Source organism: Dendrobates tinctorius, unplaced genomic scaffold (assembly GCF_039654945.1).
Source record: "Dendrobates tinctorius isolate UK_male_01 unplaced genomic scaffold, ASM3965494v1 ptg000032l, whole genome shotgun sequence".
Lineage (NCBI taxonomy): Eukaryota > Metazoa > Chordata > Amphibia > Anura > Dendrobatidae > Dendrobates > Dendrobates tinctorius.
The window spans coordinates 2,615,276-2,634,650 of NW_027361700.1; the positions used below are offsets into that span (position 1 = coordinate 2,615,276).

General features: G+C 46.3%; 1 protein-coding gene across 1 annotated transcript; it reads left to right on the plus strand.

Moving 5' to 3' along the window:
• The first annotated feature begins 680 nt into the window (after nt 1–680).
• Nucleotides 681–16,796, plus strand: CCR10 (C-C motif chemokine receptor 10). Its single transcript, XM_073572894.1, has 2 exons — nt 681–918; nt 15,215–16,796. The coding sequence occupies exons 1-2, from the start codon at nt 772–774 to the stop codon at nt 16,274–16,276; spliced, it is 1,209 nt and encodes a 402-aa protein (XP_073428995.1). The 5' UTR covers nt 681–771; the 3' UTR covers nt 16,277–16,796.
• The last annotated feature ends 2,579 nt before the right edge of the window (nt 16,797–19,375 follow it).

Genomic DNA, 19,375 nt, shown 5'->3' on the forward strand with positions numbered 1-19,375 from the left:
AAAAAAAAATGGTGTCATTTTCTGAGACCCGCAGCAACCCCCATTTTTCGTGATCTCGGGTTGGGTGAGGGCTTATTTTTTGCGCACCAAGCTGCAGTTTTTAATGATTCCATTTTGGTGCAGATCTTTGGATCAGCCGTTATTGCATTTTAATGCGATGTTGCAGTGACCAAAAAAAACGTAATTCTTTTGACTTTTTTTCTCGTTATACCGTTTAGTGATCGGGTTAATAATTTTTTTATATTGATACATTGGGCGATTCTGAATGCAGTGATACCAAATATGTTTATGTTTGCTGCTTTTTTATTGTTTTATTTTGAATGGGGAAAAAGAGGGTGATTTAATTGATTTAAACTTCTATATATTTTTTTATATTTTTAACAACTTTTTTTACTTTTGGCATGGTTGAATAGTCTCCATTGAAGGTTGTCATGCCAACCTATCAGTGACCCGCGATCACGTGACAGGGGTCACCTATGGGCGGATTTCCGTCGCGATTGCTGGAATCGCATGTTAAATGCCGCTGTCAGTTTGACAGTAGCATTTAATGGGTTAATAGGCACGGGTGGATCACGATTCCACCCGCAGCTGTTCCGGGCGCCGCCGGAGCCCACATCAAAGGGGGGGACACAACATGCACTGTAGTAGTACGGCGCATGTCGTGAAGGGGTTAAAGAACATTGACCAATTTTTCTTGACTGGTGTTTGTGGACTAAATTGTAAATGGTTATTTCCTGAAAGATGAGTAATAGGGGGAGGGGAGTTGTATAAATGAAGAGGATTTTAAAAAGTCTGAACACAACTACCTGTGGCTGCTCCAGGAAGTACCGTAATAACTTACACTCTCAGCATCGAAGAAGAAATATTTTCCACTCTCAGCATCTCTCCACAATGCGACCTAACAAGTTATATGAGGAGGTGAGAACCACTGATTTAATGTATTATATCTATCTATCATCTATATCTTGCGACCCTTGAGACCTACAGATATTGAAGGTAAGAATTTAACTGATTCTACAACTACGTAAAACCAACATTACATGATCAGATTGCAACATCAATCAACTCTAGAAATAGAAGACTATAAAAGTCATTCCTCACATATCCTCAAGTATTAAAGCATATGACCCTAAACTGTGTGGAACAGAATCTGTGGTGGGTATACAATATATTAATTAAGACATTAGAATGTATGGACTCCTGGTGGTAAATATTAGTAAGGATGTCAGAATGTAAGGGCTGATGGTAGGTATATATAGGTATATAGTAAAGAAATCAAAATGTACAGTCTCCTGGTGATATATATTAGTGAGTTTTTTAGAATGTATGAGCTGCTGGTGGTATATATTATTGAAAATATCAGAATGTATTGGCTCCTGATGGTATATACAGTATTAGCGAAGACATCAGAATGTACGGGCTCCTGGTAGGTATTTAGGTGTCTGTATGAATATGTTCTTTGCATGCATGTGTCTATATGAAGGTGCTCTTTATATACACATACTGTATGTCTACGAGTATATGTAGGTGTCACGCCGCCCACGCAGCTCCTTGCACCGCTGCGGCCACCACCTGCCTCGCCGCGGTCCTCCCATCCCTGGCACACTCACCCGGCATCCCTGCGCGCTCCCGCTCTGCCTCCTGCTCCGGCTTCCCGACGGGCACGCACCCGCGCTGTGTTTAACAGCGCACGCGCATTCTGTTCTGCCTAGGGTGGCCGCTCATGTCTCCCTGCTCGAGGTGCACCCTGACCCAGAAGTCCTTCAGCCTCTCCCCTTATCAGGCCGCCCCTTCCTCCTGGCGGTGCCTGATTATCATTTGTGCCTTGCAAGTGATCCTGGCCCCACATCCTGCTGCGCATTCCCCTGCCAGCAGTTCCGTTGCCTGTGCCTGTCTCTTACTCTCCTCCGTGTTCCTCTCTCCTAGTGCCTGCCTGCCCGTGGTCCCGTCCTGCCTCGTTCCTGTGTCTCAAGCCTTGACCTGCAGCCCGTGCCTCCTCCTTGCTGTCTCCTTCGTGTTGCTGTCCTGCCTCCCGGCATCCCAGTCCTGTTCGTCGTCCGTGGTCCAGTCCTGTCGGTTCTCCGCCAGCCTCTCCGGTCCCCCGTGGCTACTCCTGGGTCTCTCCCCTGGGTACCAGCTACTGAGGCGATAGTCTCCCTTGGTCTGCCCCTATCGCTCCCTGTATAGGGGGTGGTACACCAGGTCAGCTCGCCCGAGGGAGGTTCGTTGCCACGGTCCAGCGGGTCCACCCCGGGAGCCCCTTCCAAAGGTCTCACAGTATAATCAGGCCATGGGCCCCGCTGGTACCTCTGCCGCCGCCCAAAAGGAACTAGCGTTCCTATGGGAAAATCAGACCCGGATCATGGCATTTTTGAAGACTATGGAGTGTCGTCTCTAGGACCTACAGCCCTCCGATCCGGGGAGCGCGTCCCAGCTAGCCAGTCTCCAGCAGGAACTTGCCCAGCAGCGAGACACCCAAGCCCGCATGCTTAATTTCATGGCCTCGGTGAATAATCGACTGCTCTCCCTACAGGTCGCCGCTCCGGCTCCGGTTCCACATCCTTCCCCCCGTTTGGCTAAACCTCCACAGTACACCGGAGATCCCAAGCTGTGTCGGGGTTCCTTAACCAATGCCAGTTGCATTTTGAATTATTGCCACAACAGTACCCCACCGACCGAGTCAAAGTGGCCTTTGTGGTATCCCACTTGGTGGGTGAGGCACTGACTTGGGTAAACCCCCTGTGGGAGCGAGACGATCCTCTGGTCTCCCAGCTCGCCCCCTTTTTGGAGACTTTTCGTAAAGTCTTCGACGAGCTCGGGCGCCTGGTCTCTGCCACAGAGTCCTTATTTAATCTCCGCCAGGGTGCGCCATCCAGTTCCGTACGTTGGCTTCTGAGCTAGGATGGAACAATGAGGCCCTGGTAGGAGCCTTTTGGCGTGGCTTGTCCGCTCGAATGAAAGATGAGTTTGCAGGGCGAGACACACCAACGTCCCAGTTAAACCTCCCTGGCGTTCCTGGCGACGCGTATCAATCTAAGTTTCCAGGAGCGTACCCGCGAAGCTGCCAGGGAGAGAAGATTTCCTCGCTCGTCTCCAACTACACGCAGTACTCCTTGCTCGCGATTTTCCACCGTGGCTGCAGCTCCAGAGCCCATGCAGGTGGACCGACTCAAGCTGGCTGAGCAGCGTCGCCAGGAGAGACTCGCACAAGGTCTCTGTCTCTATTGTGGCAGCGCCACCCATCTCCTGCGTTCTTGTCCGGTGAGACTGGGAAACGCCTCCGCCTAGGACAGGTAAGAGAGGCCTCCCTAGGTGTCAATGACACCTCTCTACCTTTGACCCTCTCTGTCTTGTTGAACCAGGGTTCTAAACATTCTTCAGAGGTAGCTTATATAGATTCTGGGGCAGCAGGGAACTTCATCCAACTCGAGGCGGTAAAAAGAATGCAGATACCTGTCTGGTCCTTGGAGACTCCTCAGCAGTTATCGTCAGTCGACGGTGCTCCCCTATGGGAGACCGTTACCTTGGTCACCAAAGAGGTGGAGTCAGAGGTGTAGCTAGGGTTTTGAGGAGAACCTCAGCAGAGGACCGCGCTGTTGCTGAATATAATTTCTAAATAAAGACCAATATTGATATTACCGCCATATAGTGAGTGGTAGATACCCGTCCTACACAACATACCGTATAAGAGATCACAGCACAGTTACAGATGGTAACTTACAGCTGACGCTCTTTCTGATGGAATCATTCACTTTTCCATCTGGCCCAGACCAACATGACAACTTCTTCCAGCCACGACTCGTCTGCAGAGATTACAACAAAGATACATTTCATGTCTCATATTTTCAGCACTGTCACCAATGGGACTACTCCCTACCTGCACAAACTCCTTACCCTGCTGATACCCCAATGCTGAACCGCTGCTGCTGTATGTGTCCCTTTAACTGTACCTGCTGTGTGGTTCTCTGTGCCCTCTAAATTCTAAAGCAACTCTCGAAAACAGTGCCCATATTTTGTCCCCTAGAAAGTAATAGCGCCATTTGTGCCCCTTTGACAGTCACAGTTACCTGAGTTCCCTATAACAATAAGTACCCACTTTACATTTCATAATATCATGAGTCTCCCCCCTGTACAGCTCCCCTACACACTGTATGATGCTCCCCTATACACAGTATGATGCTCTCTTATACACAGTCTAATCCCCCCTCACTGTATATACACTTACCGCTTAGTATTGTTTGATAGCTCCAACACTGTAATCTCCACACTGTATGATGGCCCGCTAGATAGCCTCCATATAGTATAATGTGCCAGACAAGTTCACTATAGTCCTCAATATAGTATAATGCACTCTACATAGGCAGACCCTATAGAATAATGCAGCCCTTTATATAATGCACCCCATAGGCAGCCTCATAAAAAATAAATCCAAAACTCACCTTTCCTCCTGGTTTCTTCACTGCTGCGAGCTCCCTCACATCTCCGGACTGTAGGCTCCGAGTAGTGACGTCATTGCGACCCCCTGTCAGTGTTGGCGTTAGTGACATCAGAAACTGATGGGAGAGGGAGCGTAATGCTCCTTCTCTAATCAATGTAGTCAGCTGAAATGGCATCCAGCCAACACAGTTGATTTTGCAATGACAGGTGGGGACCCACTGCTGGCGCAGGGCCCCTGCGCCTGCTTAGGGGCCCCATAGCGGCCGGGTGGCAGATCAGGGAGATCGATTCTGCCTGATCTGCCGCAGAATGTAACACTATCGGCGTGCTGTGGGTGGGTCCCCTCAAATCGCTGGTCCCGGGGTGACCTCCCTTCCCCCTGTAGCTCACCACATTGTAGGATTCACTCCAACAATAAGTCACCTGCATTACTGATACTAATATATTATATCACACTAGTAAAATGTCCATGCCACTAACAATCGCTGTATAGAAAAACACTATTCCACAGCTATTTGTCATCAAGCACTAACTGCTGCTGTGGCACTACAAGTACTAGACTTAACTTCCCACTAGGAGCACTCTGGGAGCAGCAAACACTAGTTAGGGTGTGTGCACACGTTGCGGATTCTGCTGCGGATCCGCAGTGGATTTGGTCCTGCGGATCCGCAGCAGTTTCTGCTGGGTTGTACAGTACAGTCTAGGAGAAATGAAAAACACAGTGCACATGCTGCGGATTTTCTGCAGATTTAAATCTGCAGTATGTCAATTCTTCGTGCGGAATCCGCAGCGTTTTGACACCTGCTCCATTATAGGAATCCGCAGGTGTAAAAACGCAGGGGAAATCCGCACAAAATCTGCACTAAATCCGCAGGTAAAACGCAGGTCATTTAACCTGCGGATTTACCTGTGGATTTGGCCAAATCCGCGTGGAAAAATCCGCAGAGTAATCCACAACGTGTGCACATAGAAATTACCAAAAAGAAAGCAGTCAAAAATCCATAAAATGACAATATTTATTGAAAAATACTTGTAGATATAGACACACGGTACATGGAAAAGGAGGAACAGCATACATACAAACACAATGGTCCCTAGGGCCAACTATGCTGCAAACACCACATCAGGAAAATAGTGTGCAAAACTAAACACTATAGCCAGTGATAAGTCAGGGGCTCATAATTACATGTAATATAGCAAGAAGTGTGTATAACATCATCATGTAGCAAGTGCTACTGCCCTTGATAAGAGATGTTCCCTGACAACGTAAAGGTACAAGGTCTTATAAAAAATTGTGCACTGAACACATCATAGCGATAATGTAAAGAACCGCACGACTATAGCCAGTGATAAGTCAGGGGCTCATAATTACATGTAATATAACAAGAATTGTGTATAACATTATCATGTAGAAAGTACTACTACCCTTGATAAGAAATGTTCCCTGCCAAAGTAAGGTACAGGGTCTTATAAAAAGTTGTGCACTGAACACATCATAGCGATAATGCAAAAGAACCGCACAACTATACCTGGAGAGCAGTGAGGCAGCAAAGTCGGTCCTGTCCCCGACGCGCGTTTCGGAGCCAGACAGGCTCCTTCCTCAGGGGGAGTTTTGACACCTGCTCCATTATAGGAATCCGCAGGTGTAAAAACGCAGGGGAAATCCGCACAAAATCTGCACTAAATCCGCAGGTAAAACGCAGGTCATTTAACCTGCGGATTTACCTGTGGATTTGGCCAAATCCGCGTGGAAAAATCCGCAGAGTAATCCACAACGTGTGCACATACCCTAATCCTGTAGGACTCGCTGTCAGCCTGGTAACGGGTAGATTAATAATTACACGCCAGCACAAACAGCCGAGATAAGGTGATCAATACACTGGTTAAACCCTCCCTCTGCCTGCCAGGGAGGATGCGCTGCTTTCTCTGTACAGCTCAATGACTGCAGCCAGCAGTGCGATCTCGTTTGCACTTTTCCTGGTTTTCTCTCAGTCCCAAAGTGCAGTAAATTCCCAGGCCAAGACAAAGCATTGCCATAAAGCGCATCCGTGACCGCTGCAAAGTGCCTGAAAACTATGTAACATGTAAGGAGAGCATCATGTAATGAATATTACACCCAAATAGCAGTAAGTTGTATGTATATATCCAAAGCAACAGATTAGACACTTCAATTAGTAATTAACAGAGATACTCATCAATTCCCATGCTGTGTGCAGTGTCCACTGGTCCTGGAGCGGCACGCTGCTCAGCTTTCAGGCTCCCCTCAGTCAGAAGCAATCAAGTGCAGAGCAGACAGTGAACTCAGCTCACAGGCAGAGGCAGAACCCCCTGCGTCCAGGGTGCTGCTGGAGCTGATGTCTTCTCTGCAGCAGGGAGTTTTCAAGGAGAGCGCGCTCAGCCAGGATTGGGTGAGTGACCTCCCCTCCCCCTCTCCTCCACACTCCACAGACTGCAGAAGAGCGGTCACATGACTCACTCCCTGCTGCAGCAAGTAATTGTATCGGCGCGATCTGCACGCCGATATAGTTACATAGCATAGCTCGGGTGGGCCCCATCAGAGCGTGGGGCCCGGGGCCACCGCCCCCTCTGCCCCCCGGTAGCTACGCTACTGGGTGGAGTTACAGATTGGAGCCTTGCATCGGGAGATGATAGTCTTCTTTGTACTGCCATCATTGTCCCATATGCTTCTTTTAGGCCTTCTTTGGTTAAGGATACATGAACCTGTTCTGGATTGGCGGTCTGGAGACATCCTTCGCTGGGGTCAGTCCTGCCAGACTAAGTGCCTCCTTCCTGTTCAGCCTCTTAAGACTTCGCGGCCAGTCACGGTGCCTGAAGACTTGCCTTCGGCCTACTGAGCCTTCGCCCACGTATTCGATAAGAAAGAGGCAGAGAGTCTTCCCCCGCATTGTCCGTACGATTGCCCGATCGATCTTGTTCCAGGCTCTACTCCTCCTAGAGGCCGAATCTATCCTCGGAATCCTCTTGAGTCTCAAGCCATGACCGAGTACATCCAGGAAAATTTGGCCAGAGGCTTTATCCGGAAGTCGTCTTCAACCGCTGGCGCAGGTTTCTTCTTCGTCAAGAAGAAGGATGGGTCTCTTCGTCCCTGTATTGATTACCGGGGTCTTAATGAAATTACGATCAAGAATAAGTACCCACTGCCTCTCATCCTGGAGTTGTTCGATCAGCTGCGGGGAACACGAATCTTTGCTAAACTGGATCTCCATGGGGCTTACAATCTCATCCGTATTCGCTCCGGAGATGAATGGAAGACCGCCTTCAACACCAGGGACGGGCAGTACGAATATCTGGTCATGCCCTTTGTTTTGTGCAACGCCCCCGCAGTATTCCAGGAGTTTGTAAATTACATTTTCTGAGACCTTCTGTACTCCTGTGGTGTATCTGGATGATATTCTCGTCTTCTCTCCGGACCTGTCCACCCACAGAAGAAATGTCCGTCAAGTACTGCTGCGTTTGAGGGAGAATCGCCTGTATGCCAAGCTGGAGAAGTGCGCCTTTGAGCAGTCGTCCCTTCCGTTCCTGGGTTACATCATCTCCGACTCTGGCTTACGCATGGATCCAGAAAAGGTGTCCGCTGTGCTCAACTGGCCGCGGCCTCATGGTGTTAAAGCAATTCAGCGGTTTCTCAGCTTCACGAACTATTACCGGCAATTTATTCCTCATTTTTGTTCTTTGTCTGGTCCCATCTCCTCATTGATCCGCAAGGGGGCTAACCTCACGTCTGGTCGTCTGAGGCCGAGAACGCCTTCCTGTCTCTGAAGCAAGCCTTTGCCACCGCACCCATGCTCCAGCGTCCTGAGGCCAACAAACCTTTCATCCTCGAGGTTGATGCCTCGGCAAGTGGGACCAGAGCAGTACTTTCTCAGAGAGCTTCCTCCTGATGGCTGGGTACTTGTGGTTTCTTCTCCAAGACGTCCTCCACTGCGGAACGGAACTACTCCATCGGTGACAGGGAAATGCTTGCCACCAAGTTGGCACTGGAGGAGTGGAGGTACCTATTGGAGGGAGCTATACATCCCTTTAAAATCTACGCGGATCATAAGAACTTAGCCTACATCCGATCTGCACAGAGACTCAACCCCCGGCAAGCCAGGTGGTCCCTGTTCTTCGGCCGTTTTGATTTCGAACTTCACTTCCGCCCCGGCAACAAAAATCTCAGGGCCGATGCCTTGTCCAGGTCCTTCTTGTCTGCAGATACTGAGGAGGAACTCACACACATCATGGATCCTTCCAGGCTCATCACGTTGGCACCTGTCACTTTAACTTCTCTACCTCCCAGTAAAACTTTTGTGCCAGAAAGAGATCGGAGGTGAGTCTTATGCTGGGGGCATGCCTCCAAACTCGCGGGTCATGCTGGTCTTAAAAAAATGCTCATCCTCGTGTCCCGCTACTACTGGTAGCCTACCCTTCTCCATGATGTCCGAAGTTTTGTTGCCTCCTGCCCATCCTGTGCCAAGAACAAGGTTCCGAGGCAGCTGCCCTCAGGTCTTTTACACCCACTTCCAGTCCCTTCTGCTCCGTGGCAACACGTCACAATGGACTTCATTACCGATCTACCTCGGTCTTCGGGTTGTACCGTCATCCTTGTGGTCGTGGACAGATTCTCCAAAATGGCACACTTCATCGCCCTTCCTGGTTTACCCTCAGCACCTGACTTGGCGAAAGCTTTTATCCATCATATCTTTCACCTCCATGGTCAACCTCAACATATTGTTTCGGACAGAGGAGTTCAGTTCACCTCTCGATTTTGGAGAGCTTTATGCCAGTCTATGAACGTTACTCTCGACTTCTCTTCAGCATACCACCCACAGTCCAACGGACAAGCGGAGCGGAATAACCAGTGCCTGGTGAATTATCTCCGTCACTTCTCTAATGCCCACCAGAATGACTGGTCTGACTTACTCCCGTGGGCTGAATTCACATATAACAATCACTCCCGTGAATCTTCTGCCAAGTCGCCATTCTTTGTCGTCTATGGGCAACATCCTGGCATACCCCTACCGGTCCCTCCTGTCTCGGGTGTACCGGCAGCTGATCTTCTGTCTGGGGAGTTCTCCAGGATCTGGCAGGAGTCCAAGACCGCTCTCGAGTTAGCTCGTGACAGGGTGAAGAGACACGCAGACAAAAGGCGCTTAGACCCTCCTCGATATCACCCGGGTGATAAGGTTTGGGTATCCTCCAAGTTCATTCGCCTAAAGATTCCTTCGCATAAGCTAGGTCCCCGGTACATCAGACCCTTTGAGGTCTTGGCTCGCATCAACGATGTCTCCTACAAACTGCAGCTTTCCGCCTCGCTCCACATCCCTAATTCCTTCTACGTGTCCCTTTTAAAACCTGTCATCCTCAATCAATTTCATGCCTCTACCACTCGTTCACCTCCGCCTGTCTCCGCTGACGATGTGTTCGAAGTGAAAGACATTCTGGCAAGGAAAAAGATAAGAGGGAGGACCTTTTTTCTGGTTGATTGGAAGGGTTTTGGTCCTGAGGAGAGATCCTGGGAGCCCCAGGAGAATATCCAGGCTCCTCGAATCTTGGCTAGGTTTCTTTCAAGCTTGCGGAAGGGGGCGCTTAAGGAGACGGGTACTGTCACGCCGCCCATGCCGCTCCTTGCACCGCCGCGGTCCTCCCATCCCTGGCACACTCACCCGGCGTCCCTGCGCACTCCCGCTCTGCCTCCTGCTCCTGCTCCGGCTTCCCGACAGGCGCGCGCCTGCGCTGTGTTTAGCAGCGCACGCGCACTCCGTTCTGCCTAGGGCGGCCGCTCATGTCTCCCTGCTCGCGGTGCACCCTGACCCAGAAGTCCTTCAGTCTCTCCCCTTATCAGGCCTCCCCTTCCTCCTGGCGGTGCCTGATTATCATTTGTGCCTTGCAAGTGATCCTGGCCCACATCCTGCTGCGCATTCCCCTGCCAGCAGTTCCGTTGCCTGTGCCTGTCTCTTACTCTCTTTCTCCGTGTTCCTCTCTCCTAGTGCCTGCCTGCCAGTGGTCACGTCCTGCCTCGTTCCTGTGTCTCAAGCTTTGTCCTCCAGCCCGTGCCTCTGCCTTGCTGTCTCCTCCGTGTTGCTGTCCTGCCTCCCGGCAGCCCAGTCCTGTTCGTCGTCCATGGTCCACTCCTGTCGGTTCTCTGCCAGCCTTCCCTGGTCCCCCGTGGCTACTCCTGGTTCTCTCCCCTCGGTACCAGCTACTGTGGCGATAGTCTCCCTTGGGTCTGCCCCTAACGCTCTCTGTATAGGGGGTGGTACACAAGGTCAGCTCGCCCGAGGGAGGTTCGTTGCCACGGTCCAGCGGGTCCACCCCGGGAGCCCCTCCAAAGGTCTCACAGTAAGTGTGTACTCTGTGTGTGTATGTGTTCTGTGTACACATATGTCTATATATGTGTTCTGTGTATTCATGTATATGTATATGCTTTGTGTATATGTGTGTAAGGGCTCTGTGTATACATAAATGTGTGTGTATGTGCTCTGTGTATACATATATTTGTATGTGCTTGGTGTATACATGTGTGTGTGCTAAGTGTGCGTATACATATGTGTATGAAACATGAAATGTTTGTTTCACATACTGTGTCTATGTAGCATCTATTTATAAATGTCAGCTGCACAGACAAGAGTTCATAGGCATAAACATGTTGGAAACTGCCCAACAAACGAGCACAATGCTCATGCCATCTAGTGGATTATCATATCTTGTACAGTGGTGGTCAGTATTTGGGCCATCACAGATCAGCTGTTCCCAGTGGACCACAGTTTGTATGGCAAAGTTTTCCATCTCCCAATGCACTCTCTATATGTCTCTCTCATCTGTAGAGTCTAAGTTGTTATGATCGTCAGGGTCATCTCTCTCTTCTGTAGTGTGTGAACCCTTATGGTTAGCGAGGTCCGCTTTCTCCTGTATATTGTAAGCTTTTATGCTCAGCGGGGTCTTCTCTCTCCTGTAGAGCGTAAGCTCTTATAGTCAGTAGAGTACTCTCTTTCTTTCTTCTATAGTGTGTAAAATCTTATGGTCAGTAGGATCCTCTCTCACTACCGTAGAATATAAGCTCTTAAGATCAGCGGGGTCCTCTCTCTACTGAACTGTATAAGCTGTAATGGTCAGCAGATACCTCTCTCATTCCTGTAGATTGTAAGCTCTTATGGTCAGCAGACTTCTTTCTCACTAATGTATGAGAGTAAGCTCTTATGGTCAGTTGGATCTTCTCTCTTCTGTAGAGTGTAAGGTCTTATGGTCTGCAGAGTCCTCTCTCTCTTACTTGTAAAGTGTAAGCTCTTATAGTCATTGCGGTTCTCGCTCTCCTCCTCCCCATGTGTATTTTATGAGATTTCTGTACTAAGATGTGTCCACATTTATTTGCTGCAAATCAAATTTTGTGGTAACATTTTTGAAGTTGGCAAATTCTAATTTCAAAAGATCCACTCACCTCTATTCACTGCCTATGCAGGGCTCAGCAGCCGATGACAAACTCATCCTGTTTGTTGTGTTTTGCATAAGAAACTCTGGCCAGGTACTCACTGCATGTGTGCAGGCTTCAATCTCTTCAGTGTGGGCAGTATGGTGAAGGAAAGAAGTTGAAATTCAATACACATTCCCACAACCCTTTCCTTGCTATGCCACTGTATACACAGAGTAAAAGGAACTTTTATGATTTAGAAAAAAATTGTATTAGAGTTGAACAAATCTGAAATTTGAATTTGGCTGATTTGCCCAATTGAGGGAAAAGATTTGATTTGCATCAAATAAAATTAGAGGGAATCAAATCTACAGATATAGGGATGAAAAAATAATAAACACTTTTTCTCACCCTCCCATAGCCTCTTCTTTCTTCTAATAGCTTTCTATTCCTTCTTCTATAGTCCAGCTTTTCTTCTGCTTCCAGGCACACCACTGCTGACTAGGCCCCACATGGTGATAAAGGACAAAACAGAAGGAGAAGCTTAGTAATAAAAGAAGAAAACTTCCTTGTTCAGCAAATACTGTTTGCATTGTCAAATAATTTCCGTGCAATATAAAAAAATGTATTGATCAGTATGAAGCATCTTGGCCACTTCTTTACTAAAATCAATAAGCAAGAAGCATTTCATAGTGTCGTAGCTTGATATTATTAATAATTGGTCAACAAAGGTGGTTGTACAATTCCAGGCACAATGCTGTAGAGTGGCTGTTGGAGTAACTCTCACGTGATCAGTGATGGCTGCTCAAACTGAAAAATTCTACTTGTAAGAATCAAAACAGAAGATTCTTGAACACACACCAGGCATTTCATAGTCACCTACCTTAGTTCTGATGTACGCACATGGGTGATTAGTAGTTTGGAATGCCTTCTAATCTTCTGTACATGCATTATTTATCCTATTCAACCCTTCCATGGTTCTCTATGTGAAATTCTCAAATGTTATAATGTTTAATAAAAATAATAATAATAATTATATGGTACGGACACATTAGCCATTGGCTATCTCTTCGATAGGTGCTTGCATATTTATAAGTTGTCTAAGTCAGCATATTTAGAAGCATGGATAATCACATGATTTGCCAGAAAATCTAAAGATGACAAATAAATACAGAACATATTGTGATATATAAAAATATAAACAGTTTACAAATACATGTCTCATCTTCACAATGTCACAATACTACTCATTTAAATATGGCCATTTTCCCGCAGTTATAAATGTGGGTCTGGGATTATCAATGTGGAGACGCACGGTGTACAGTGTACCAATAATCTCTACTTTCACCTGGTGGGAGAATAGTAAGAAAATATCTTTACATGTTACAACAGTGTCCAATAAGGTTCTCTCATGGCATATGTTGGACAAAGAGTTGAGGCATACATTTTACATATTTGTTCTGCATGTTGAGTATGAAGCAAGCTACTGCCAGCAGTTAATCCTTGCTGTCAGCAAAAATGTTAAAGCGTATTGAAATCCAACCGGCCAATGCTTCTCTCCCTCAACATTTGCTGTGGGGGAGTTGGAAGTCCCCAATGTCCATGTTTGGAACATTTGTGCTCAGGCCTTATTCACACAGGACGTCACTATCATGCATGGTAATGGGTCGCCCCCCCCAGGGGTGTGGGGTACTCGGTACCGTGCCCGATGAGCCTCAATGGGAGATGTCACGGCAGCTGGGTCCCGGCCCGTGACCCTGGGCGCCCATTGTAAAAGGGGGAATGTTCAGTGTGCTTATGATGATTAGAATGAATGAGTCGTGACGCCACCTGTGGTGTTCGGCAATGAAGATGTTAAGCCGACGCTGCAGACAGATCCTCTGGGACAGATGGTATGGTGCAGCAATGATGTTATAGCCCTCCACAGGCAGGGCTGAAGTCCCAGGGCAGAGTAGGTGAAGTGACACTTAGATGGTGTAGTGTCGGGTGCATGGGATGCAGCAGTGCCGGGCAGGTTGACTCAGGAATAAGTGGAGGACACCAGGGCATGTAGTTCCAAAGCTTTACTCACAATCTGTTGTGGCACAAGAGCCCGCATCCATGCCGTGTCCTCCGGGTCAGGAGCTCAGCCAACTTCCAGGCAAGATGAAGTACTCCTTTCCAACACTCTGCCAACGTATGTACCTTTTCTGAATGTCTCCCTCTTAGCGTCTTTAGTGAAGTACTCACAGTACTGAGTTACACTGGAGTTCCTCCTGTCAGATGTTCCTATGAACTCTACTTGTACAGCAGACAGCTGTAGCCTGCTTCGGGGACTCCTTACTACCTAGTCCCGGCTCACTATTGTTGCTGTTGTGCCCCCAAGTCTGGTGTGGGAATAAAGTGTTGACAACTTCTATTCCTCCGGTGTCTGCTGCAGGACCATTAGTATCCATACAACCTCGGGGACCGGCCTTGCGCTTAGAACTTGGGAAGGGTTCTCCTCTAACCCTAATCCTTAGTTCTCTTCTTCTCCTCACGTTCCGTACTAATTCTTTCCTTCTTATGGAGAGTCAGGCTTTCTATCAAAGTTCCTTTCCTGTGCCAGCGGACCCAGATCACTGAGGTCGGCTGCAGCACTCCCTTCATCCATCCCACTCCGGGGATCTCCTCTCACAGACTGACCTCGTCAGACTCCTGTGACAAACTGACTGAATCCTAGACTCTTCCCGCTCTTTTGATGCAAAACTAAACTCCACCCGCCTGCCAGCATGCTTCGTGTTCCAAGCAGGGAGCCACCAAAGGTGCTTTGCTACACTACTATGTTGTGTGGGATGCAGGTGTTGGAGCGTGGTCAGGTGTCTCCACCTTACCTGGATGGTGGGGTACCACACCTCAGGAGGAGGTGCAGTACCTCTGTGGCGACTGAACCCTCAGGGGCGCCACAGTAAGGTTTTAATACTAGAGGTTAGGACCATCCTGAATTTGGGTAGACCGTGATTTTGGTAGGATGGCTTTTATGCTTTTTTAATCTAAAATTGTGTTTACTAAGTACCCAATGTTATTTATATGTACTACTGTTTTTACTTATTTACTTACAGCAGGGTACTTGTTAATTTTGTTTCTGTCTTGGGTTTTCCTGTAGACTTAGACAAAATGTGCACCACAGGTATAACAAAAGACAAAAGCACTGTGACTTCTATAACATAATTGTAACCCATGTCGCTACAGCGGAAATATTGTATTAAACTGTGGTAATAAAGGGCGGCAGGATCCACAACAGAGGGAGATTCTGCAATTTAGTAGTTTTACTGAGACAACTTAGCTATACAAGCTTAAAAGAATCTGTATTGCATCCAATAATTAATCAAAATATTCTCTTTCTTACAGAATTTAGACTACAGCTACACCACACAAGATTACTATGCATCAACAGATTATAACAATCAAATTCCAGAGATTTGTGATGTGAGCAACATACATGACTTCAGCAGAGGCTTTCAGCCATATGTGCAAAGTCTTGTATTTCTGGTTGGTATATCTGGCAATTCTTTGGTTCTTTTGACCTATGTATTTGCCAAGAAGATAAAATCCATGACTGATATCTATTTGATTAACCTAGCAATGGCTGACCTTCTTCTACTCTTGACACTCCCTTTTTTGTCTGCCAGTGCAGTTAAAGGTTGGGTATTTGGAAATGAAATGTGCAAAGTGGTACAGGGTGTGTACGCCATCAATTTCTTCAGTGGCTTCTTGTTTCTGACCAGTATAAGTGTGGACAGATATATTGCAATTGTCCGAGCGGTTGAGACCCTTACAATGCGTCAAAAATCCATTTACAAAAGCAAGTGGATCACACTCAGTCTTTGGTCGATATCATTTTTGCTCAGTCTTCCAGAATTTTTTTTTAGTCAATCCAAACTGCACGATGGATTGTACGTATGTAAGATGATATTCCCAGAAGACATCACAATAACCGTCAAGAGCATGTGCAACTTTTTTCAGATATTTCTTGGTTTTGTCATCCCTTTCTTCGTGATGATTGTTTGTTACTCTATTATTACTAAAACCCTTCTAACTGGCAGGAGCTTCAAGAAGCACAAAGTCCTCAAGGTTATAATCTCTGTTGTGGTGGTCTTTGTGATCTTTCAGCTGCCTTACACACTAGTAATTTTCATGGAAACAACAGACTTTCTAGGAAGCCATCAAATGTCCTGTGATGTCAGAAAGAGTAAAGATATTGCCATCATCATTACCAGCAACCTGGCTTTCACAAGATGTTGCCTTAATCCAATCATCTATGCATTTGTTGGGGTGAATTTCAGGAAAGATATCTTTCTCCTACTGAAGAATTTTGGCTGCATCTCTCGAGCCACTTATGCTCGATACTGTGGATCAATCAGAGATTCCCGTACAACAGTAACGATAGACACCAACAGCTTTACATTGTAGGAACAATGGAAATATATCCCATCTCTCTGCCTTCTATAACCGCAGGTGATTCGCAGGTGTCGGTGCACTTCTTGAAATCCCATCCACTTTGCTGTAACATCTGGACACAGCAGATGTATGCAGCGTCCAACCCAGAGTGTTTACTGACCGTGGGAACGTACCCTTAGCCATTTCAGTTCAGCTATCAACTGAATCAAATTAATAGACAGAAAACAAATATTAATCATGAATAATGGAAAGTCCTTTAAAACGTTGTCCATTTGGAAAAAATGGGTAAAATATAACTACAGAGTGGGCCATTTTTATGGATACACCTAAATAAAATGGGAATGGTTGGTGCTATCAACTTCATGTTTGTGGCACATTAGTATATGGGAAGGGGAAAACTTTTCAAGATGGGTGGTAGTCATGGCGGCCATTTTGAAGTCGGTCATTTTGGATCCAACTTTAATTTTTTCAATGGGAAGAGGGTCATGTGACATCAAACTTATCAAAAATTTCACAAGAAAAACAATGGTGTGCTTGGCTTTAACATAACTTTATTCTTTCATGAGTTATTTACAAATTTATGACCACTTATAAAATGTGTTCAAAGTGCTGCCCATTGTGTTGGATTGTCAATACAACCCTCTTCTCCCACTCTTGGCACACTGATAGCAACACTGCATTAGAAATGCTAGCACAGGCTTCCAGTTTCCATTGTTTCAGATGCTGCACATCTCGTATCTTCACAGCATAGACAATTGCCTTCAGATGACCCCAAAGATAAAAATCTAAGGGGGTCAGATCTGGAGTCCTTGGTGGCCTTTCAACTGGTCCACGATGACCAATCCACTTTACAGGAAACTGTTCATGTAGGGATGCTCGGACCTGACACTCATAATTGATGGTATGGTGTGGTATATGGGGTACAAAGATAGTGCGGCCATTCTTCATCAATGGAAACCTCAATGATACTGGATATCTGAAATTGCTACATGATTATGTGTTGCCCTCTATATGCACTGAAGACATGTTCCCTGAGTTTTTCCAGCAACATGGTGCACCATCACATTATGGTAGTCAGGTCTGAGCATTCCTACAAGGAATCTGACCCCCTTAGACTAGCATTTCTTCTGTGGTGTTGCCATCAGTGTGCCAAGAGTGGGATAAGAGGGTTGTATTGACAATCCAACACAATGGGTAGCACTTTGAAAACATTTTATAAGTGGTTATACACTTGTAAATAACTCATGAAAGAATAAAGTTATGTTAAAACCAAGCACACTATTTTTTTATCTTGTGAAATTCTCAATAAGCTTGACCATTCTCATTTTATTTAGGTGTATCCATATAAATGGCCCACCCTGTATATTGAACATATTAATATACACTCCCTGACAGAAGTTATGTCGCTTATCCATGTTATGTAAATAAAAGCTTATAACCTGACGTTAAATTCATCCATTGGTTGTATAAATTAGTCTTTTGAAAGCTGAAACCCCCCGAAATGTGGTTTAGGTTAAGAAAATAAATTGGCATCAATGCAGAAATATTGATCATTTAATAGACACAGAATGGTCAGATTTTGGCAAGACAAAAGTTTTTGTCGGCCACAGAAAGTAATGTGATATTCAAACAAATAATTAACTTAAAATACAAATATATGTTGCATAACATTGGTGAATGAAGTTGTGGTGCTATTAGAGTCATATTTAATATTTTGTGTGACTTCCATGAGCTTGAAGGACTGCATCCATGCGGTTCAACAATGATTCATACAATTTATTAATGAAGTCATCAGGAAAAGCAAAGAATGCAGTCTTATATGCCGCCCAGAGTTCATCTAGATTCTTTGGTTTTGTCTTCCAAGCTTCCTCTTTCATCCTACCCCAAACATGCTCAACGATGTTCATGTCTGGTGACTGGGCTGGCCAGTCCTTGAGCACCTTGATCTTTTTTGCCTGGAGGAACTTTGTTGTAGAGATGGATGTATGAGATGGAGCACCATCCTGCTGCAGAATTTGCCCCCTTTTATGATTTGGAATATAAGAGGTAGCTGATATTTTAGGCTATTGATATTGCCTTCCATCTTGCAAATGTTTTGCACACCCCCATACTGAATGTAACCCCAGACCATGATCTTTCCACCACCATATTTAACTGCTTTCTGGGTGTATTTTGGATCCATACGGGCTCCAGTAGGTCTCCTGCAGTATTTGCAGGCTGTGGTGTAATTCTGCTGAAGATTCATCAGAGAAATCCACCCTCTGCCACTTTTCCAGCGCCCATCTGTTTAGCAGGCTGTGGGACTTTGCAAATGCCACACGGTTTTTTATTTGCCTTTTGTTTAGTGCTGGCTTCTGGGCACTGATTCGACCATGGAGGCCATTTCGAGACAGAATCCTACAAACTGTACTAGTTGACACAGGGACTTGAGGTGACCAGGCCTGTTGGAGCTATGCTGCAGTGGAAGAGGGGCTTGCTTTGGATTTTCTAACCAACAAACGTTCCTCCTGAGCAGTTGTCTTGCGGGGTCTGTCGGACCTGGGCTTGTCAAACACATCTCCAGTCTCTTCGAATCTTTTTTTATTTCTTTGTACTTGACGCTGAAACACATTAAAGGTGCCAGCCACCTCTGCAGTGAATCTGGTCTTCAGCCTCTTGATAACCCAGGCTTTGGTCGCAGGGTAGATTTTTGGCATGTTGTCAGAGCTCAAGTTGCTGCTCAAGTGAAGGTCTGGGGTGCTGGGTTTCTTTGTATACACACCCACTAATTAAACGATCATTTACTGAGCACAGGTGAGGATGTAAACTAGGATTGGGTGCATTATATGACCAGGCGACTAAACTTTTGTCTTGCCAAAATCTGACCATTCTGTGTCCATTAAGTGATCAATATTTCTGCATTGATGCCAATTTATTTTCTTAAACGAAACCACATTTCGGAAGGTTTCAGCTTTCAAAAGAATAATTTATAAAACCAATGGATGAATTTAACGTCAGGTTATAAGTTTTATTTACATAACATGGATAAGCAACATAACTTCTGGAGGGAGTGTTCTTGGATTAAACAGGGTGGCCAATACTGGATGACCACTTATTTATGGGACTAGGGAG